At 49.0% G+C, this 6799-nt stretch overlaps 1 protein-coding gene across 1 annotated transcript; it reads left to right on the top strand.

Moving 5' to 3' along the window:
- Positions 1-2876: 2876 nt before the first annotated feature.
- On the top strand, positions 2877-6352 carry LOC126996376 (uncharacterized). Its single transcript, XM_050856745.1, has 3 exons — positions 2877-2902; positions 4982-5272; positions 5716-6352. The coding sequence occupies exons 1-3, from the start codon at positions 2877-2879 to the stop codon at positions 6350-6352; spliced, it is 954 nt and encodes a 317-aa protein (XP_050712702.1).
- Positions 6353-6799: the final 447 nt, after the last annotated feature.

Raw genomic sequence — 6799 nt, 5'->3', positions numbered from 1 at the left:
AGGCTGTTTGTGACAAGCTACACTAACTATCTAATCAAAGGTGGAAGATGAAGGACAGCAAAGGCGAAGGCTCCTCACCACCCCCCTATCCCTCCAGCCAAAGCTGGCAGGAAAGGAAAAAGAACCATGCAGCATGGAAAAACTGCAAGGAAATTATGTAAGAATAAGGAAAGCACTACCATTACTGCTACCACTAACCGGGCAATAAAAACGGACAAGGACACCAGCATTAGAAAGAACTTAACGTTATTACGACAATGAGTAATATCTTAGTTGCTGGTTGGATTCAAAACACTTATTTAATCTATTCTAGAAGGACGTAACTGTTGTACTATCAACGACATCACAGGATAGAGAATTCCAAACATTAACGACTCGATTGAAGAAGTGTTTGGCTTCGTGCGACGAGAATCTTTCACCATTTATCCTGAAATTGTTATTTCTTCTTGTTTTATTTGATCGATCAATTGTAAAGTAATCTTCCGCATTAATATCACTGAATCCTTTTAACATTTTAAACACTTCTATTAGATCGCCTCGCATTCTTCGTTTTGATAGGCTGAATAAATTTACTTCTATAAGCCTTCGAGGAGGAGGAGGAGGAGGAGAAGCAAAAGGAAGGGGAGGTGGAAAAATATACTGGTACAGGAGGAGGAGAAGATAGTGGAGTGAGATAATATGGAGGAGTCGGAGTATGAGGTTGATACGATGATTGAGAAGAAGGTGGATGTGGAGAAGAGTTAGTGAAGGTGAAGGGAAGGTGGAGAGAAGGTGGAGGAGGACGTGAGGGTGGGATGGCGAGGGTGGAGTGTGGAAGGCGACTTTATTTGCTTCATTGGCTGAGTGGATGATCGTCTCTTGGTGAATCACTGACCCCTGAGAGAGAGAGAGAGAGAGAGAGAGAGAGAGGTTAAGAAAGAGTAAGACTGGAAGTGAGAGAGAGAGAGAGAGAGAGAGAGAGAGGAGGAGGTGGAGTAGGAGGAGAGAGTGAAAGTGAGTGAGTCTGAGAGCAAGAAGGATACAACCTTGGCACTGGCCCGCGAGAGACAAAAGGAGCTCGTCTTGTTTGTTTTCTCTGTCTATTTGTTTACCTGTTTATCCCTCCCCTGCCACTTAATTAGGCCCCTCAACACCTGTATGGTTTCCTTTACCTGACTCCTTGCAATTAGCGGTGCCGAGGAGCTACTTGTGTACAGGTGTTTTGGTCTCACGGGGGTAGAGGGAAGAAGGGAGGAACGAGGGGAAGGAGGAAAGATATGGAAGAAGGGTGGAAAAGAGGAGGAAAGGAGAGATTGGGAATAAGTGATGAAACATGGAAACATGGAAATGCAGGCAACAGAAAGCCTATTGGCTCATTGCGAGGTTGCCCGCTTTGGTGATTTAATCTGCTCGATAGCCACTTGGGGTTATGAGAATGAGGAAATGTAGGGAAGGAGGGAGGAGAAAGAAAGGGGAAGAGCGAAGAAGGAATAGAGGGGAAAGAGGAGGAGAAGAAGGGAGGAAAGGATGGAGGAAAGAGGAGGAGGAGGGTGTAAGATACGGAAGAAGGAAGTGTAGGAAATGGAGAAAATGGAGAGAAGCAGGGAGGGAAGAAGAAAGAAGAGGGGGAGAGATAGGAAAGAAAGGAGAAGAGGAGGAGGCAATACTGGCAAGAAGAGAGGAAAGAGGAGGAAGGGAAAGATATGGAAGAAGGAAAGAAAGGAAGAGGGGAAAGGGGGGAAGATGGGAGAAAGATGTAGCCGAAGGGAGAAAGGGAAGGAGTAGAAAGAGGAAATATAGGGAAGAAGGGAGGAAAGAGGAGGAAGGGGGAAAGAAACGGAAGAAAGAAGGAAGGCAGAGCGAAAAGGGATACTGGATCTCTCTCTCTCTCTCTCTCTCTCTCTCTCTCTCTGTCACATTGATGATGATGATGATTATAATGGTAGGCAATATAACCGTGCAAAAAATAATAGTACCTAGTAATAGTTTTTTGTAGCGGCGAGAGAGAGAGAGAGAGAGAGAGGTCGTACGTATGCCGCTTGTTTACAGAAGTCGCCACGGACAGATAAGATTACCAAAACATTGATTACCTCCACCGATAAAAGCCAGCCAGATAACAGAAAGGCCGAGCCAGGAGGGAACCAAAGCCTCCTCCTCCTCCTCCTCCTCCTCTTCCTCCTCCTCCTCCTCCTCCTCCTCCTCCTCCTCCCGTCCTAATCTAGGTAATGAGTAGTTCTAATCCTTTTTTTCTGGTGGGGACAGAAGTGAAAATATGCAAAAAAAGGTAAATGGTAGGGTTTAGGTCGACAGCTGGCAACTCGTAACATACACGTGTGGCGAGGAGGAGATGGGGGCGGCGGGGTGTTGTGTGGGTGTGGTGGGGAGGGCTGTGAGGGGGTGAGGTTGTATGGGGGAGGTGGGAAGGGGTGTGGAAGTGTGCGTATCATGATGATGGGATGATGTTCGATAGAGAGATGGGAGAGAGTGGAAAGGATTATGTATGGGAAAGGGTGGAAGGTTACGAGCGGCTACTGTATGGGATGGAAGATGGAAAGGGTTTTGAAAGGCTTAGGTTGTATGAGAGGTGGCGGAGAGGGCTGTGAGAATAGATGGAGAGGAAGTGACAAGGTTGTAAATGTGTGTATAGGTCTGATCGGGCTAGTTATCGAAGTTGTATTGGGGTGGTTATATGAAATGATGGGGTATAAGGAGGGAGAGGCAAGAGTGTAGGGGAGGAAGGGAAGGATATAAGTGCAAAAGGAAGAGTGTGTAGGGAGGAGGATCGCTGTGAGAAAGTGTTGGGGGAGGAAGAATATAGTAGGTCTGGCCTTCTTGGGGACGGGGAGGCGAAGGGGCTTTGGTATAAAGGTGGTTGGGACATGTGTCGATGTGTAGGCATGGTGTCGGCCCCTGGGGTTGTAAGGTGGGTTACAGGAGCTGGGGCGGCAAGGTGGACGGGGGTGGTCAATGGGTTGGGCGGGACGTGCAAGGAGGGTTTGGGAGAAGACATGTCGTTGAGAGTATGGGAGGGCCGGGTGAGGGTGGGAGGTGGAGAAGGACAAGGGCAGGGAGTGAGACCTATATCTCAGGGAGGGGGGGGGGGGCGAGAGGGGCCGGGAGAGAGACCTATAGTTTGGATGCGTAACTTAGGCTCGGAGGAATGTGCGGGTGGAATGGAATGTAAAATCGACTAGCCAGTGTTTATGAGCTTTGCTGACTTTTCTGGCGTCGCGGATTTGGGAGTCGCGAAGTGTGGGAAGATTGCGTCGTTAGGCCATATTTGAAAATCTAGATTCTGGCAGGACGTGAGCAGAGCCACACTGCCGCCGCAACAGGTCGAAGGGTCTGTGCTAGGCACGGTGCTCCCCGGGGCTGGTTTTTTGCGCATCTCTGGATATTGGCTCTTGAAGCAGGCGCGTGAGTCAGTCAGTTGAGGGTGGTTTAGGGAGACCTGTTACTCAAGTTGTGAGTGGTTAGGCAACGAAAGCGTCGATCAGTGTGTCGGGAGGCGGCGGTTCGACAAGCCCACGCCTGCAGGTCGTCAGCGGCGGGGCGTGGGGGCGGGGCGGGTGGTCGAGGAGGAGGCACTGAGGAGGCAGTTTCTTTAGGCCGCGGCTGGTTAGGTAAAAAGAGAAGCCTGTCGTGCTGCCCTGCGGGTACCCTGAGGGCCCACACACCGCAGCCACAATCCTCGGAACCCATCACTCAGGAGGAGCCTTCGAAGGGGCGCGGCTGAGGCCCCTCACAGCCTACCCACCCACCAGCCCACGGCCGCGGCAGGGACAAGGAAGAGGACGACAAAAGGACGACTCGCCGCCCTGCCAAGGCTGCGCAGCGCCAAGGCCCGGAGGCTGAGGAGGAAATGTCGCCGAGGCCCGAGACAATCCTTTCACCTCGCGGCTGACGGCTACGTGTTATGTCAAGACCCGTAGCTCATTAGCGGTGCGGGTGGCGGCCTGGCAAAGGTTCCCTGCCAGTGTGACATTTTGAAGTATTTGTTCACGTCAGCGGCGGCCACGGTGACGACGCGACGCTGGCAGAGGAGAAACAGCATCTGGACAACACCTCCCTACAGCCACCACCACCATCACTGCCGCCACCACGTCCACGCTAGCACGGGTGTGGCCGAAGAGAAAGCTGACTGGGCGAAGCAGCAACGATGAGGCTGACGTGACTCACTTCACCCGGGCGCCACGAAGAGCTGAGAACCAAATAGGAAGCGAACACAATGGACTATATTTAACTTACCTAATGCTGCCGATGTGTTTGTGTGTGTGTGTGTGTGTGTGTGTGTGTGTGTGTGTGTGTGTGTGAGTCCTAATTTTTGTCAGTTTACTCCTCCGTGGTAAACTTAACCAAATTATACATACGCCTGGAAGAGGGAACGAAAGTGGTCTACGAATAGGGAGAGATATGCCAGCTTCTCTATCGCCTTTTTTATTTATATACTCCCGTTGCGTGTACTTTTTCACGTTTTTTTTTTTTTCTCCTACTTTAAGATCGCCTTGAGAGCTCGACCTTCAACTTTAGTATCTTAGCATTTTCTTCCTTCAGGTGATTCATTGCAGTGTATCTTAAGCGTTTCCCTGATTTCACGATGCTGAAAAGATGTAATCGGTGTTAGAATGCTATAATAGAGTACCAGACTCCAGCCTTCAGCCAAGGAGAGTGAGGGAGGGAGAGAAATACATAGAATACACAGGAAGAACAGATACCAAGAGAGCACGAACAGATACCAGACCGAGAACAGACACCAGGAGACCGAGAACAGATACCAGGTGACTAAAAACACATACCAGAAGACCGAGAACAGACACCAGGAGACCGAGAACAGATACCAGGAGACTAAAAACACATACCAGGAGACTGAGAACAGACACCAGGAGACTAAAAACACATACCAGGAGACTGAGAACAAATACCAAGAGACTAAGAACAGATACCAGGAGACCGAGAACAGATACTAGAAGACTGAGAACACATGCCAGGAGACCGAGAACAGATACCAGGAGACTAAGAACACATACCAGGAGACCGAGAACAGATACCAGGAGACCGAGAACACATACCAGGAGACTAATAACAGATATCAGGAGACTAAGAGCATATACCAGGAGACCGAGAACAGATACCAGGAGACCGAGAACAGATACCGGGAGACTAAAAACATATACCAGGAGACTGAGAACATATACCAGGAGACTAAGAACAGATACCAGGAGACTAAGAACATATACCAGGAGACCGAGAACATATCCAGGAGACAGAGAACATATAACAGGAGACTAAGAACGTATACCAGGAGACCGAGAATATATACCAGGAGACCGAGAATATATACCAGGAGACCGAGAACATATACCAGGAGACCGAGAATATATACCAGGAGACCGAGAACATATACCAGGAGACCGAGAACATATACCAGGAGACCGAGAATATATACCAGGAGACTAATAACATATACCAGGAGACTAAGAACATATACCAGGAGATCGAGAACATATACCAGGAGACTAAGAACATATACCAGGAGACTAAGAACATATACCAGGAGATCGAGAACATATACCAGGAGACCGAGAATATATACCAGGAGACCGAGAATATATACTAGGAGACCGAGAACATATACCAGGAGACTAAGAACATATACCAGGAGACTAAGAACATATACCAGGAGACCGAGAACAGACACCAGGAGACTAAGAACACATAACAGGAGACTGAGAACAGATACCAGGAGACTAAGAACACATACCAGGAGACCAAGAACAGATACCAGGAGACCGAGACCAGATACCAGGAGACTAAGAACACATACCAGGAGACTAAGAACACATACCAGGAGACTAAGAACACATACCAGGAGACTAAGAACATATACCAGGAGACCGAGAACAGATACCAGGAGACTAAGAACACATACCAGGAGACTAAGAACACATACCAGGAGACCGAGAACGGATACCAGGAGACTAAGAACACACACCAGGAGACTAAGAACAGATACCAGGAGACCGAGAACACATACCAGGAGACCGAGAACAGATACCAAGAGACTAAGAACACATACCAGGAGACTAAAAACACATACCAGGAGACCGAGAACAGATACCAGGAGACCGAGAACACATACCAGGAGACCGAGAACACATACCAGGAGACCGAGAACAGATACAAGGAGACCGAGAACACATACCAGGAGACCGAGAACAGATACCAGGAGACCGAGAACACATACCAGGAGACCGAGAACACATACCAGGAGACTATGAACACATACCAGGAGACTAAGAACACATACCAGGAGACTAAGAACAGATACCAGGAGACCGAGGACAGATTCCAGGAGACCGAAAAGATATACTAGGAAATAGGGAAATACCTGCACGGGACCCACTTGTTGATATATAGGCGGGGTGGGGCGGGGTGGGGTGGGGTGGGGGGTGGGGTGGGGTGGGGATTAAACACTCTTAAAATTATTACCTCCTTTATTATTAGATCCCTATATTAAGAGTGCTTGTTAGTTTGTCAGTTAGTTTTTTTTATGGTGGAAGGTTAAGTATATTTTTGAGGTGCTGGCATCGAGAGGTCTGCCGGTGTGTGTGTGTGTGTGTGTGTGTGTGTGTGTGTGTGTGTGTGTGTGTGTGTGTGCGTGTGTGTGTGCGTGCATGCCCCGCCCCTGCGATGCTGCGCCGTGGGTGGTGAGAGATAAGCAATCGGTCAGCAGCATTGATTACATTCTCTCTCTCTCTCTCTCTCTCTCTCTCTCTCTCTCTCTCTCTCTCTCTCTCTCTCTCTCTCTCTCTCTCTCTCT

This window comes from Eriocheir sinensis, chromosome 10 (assembly GCF_024679095.1).
Source record: "Eriocheir sinensis breed Jianghai 21 chromosome 10, ASM2467909v1, whole genome shotgun sequence".
Lineage (NCBI taxonomy): Eukaryota > Metazoa > Arthropoda > Malacostraca > Decapoda > Varunidae > Eriocheir > Eriocheir sinensis.
Note: the sequence above shows the minus strand (reverse complement) of the source record. Positions and strands in the feature narration are given on the sequence as shown.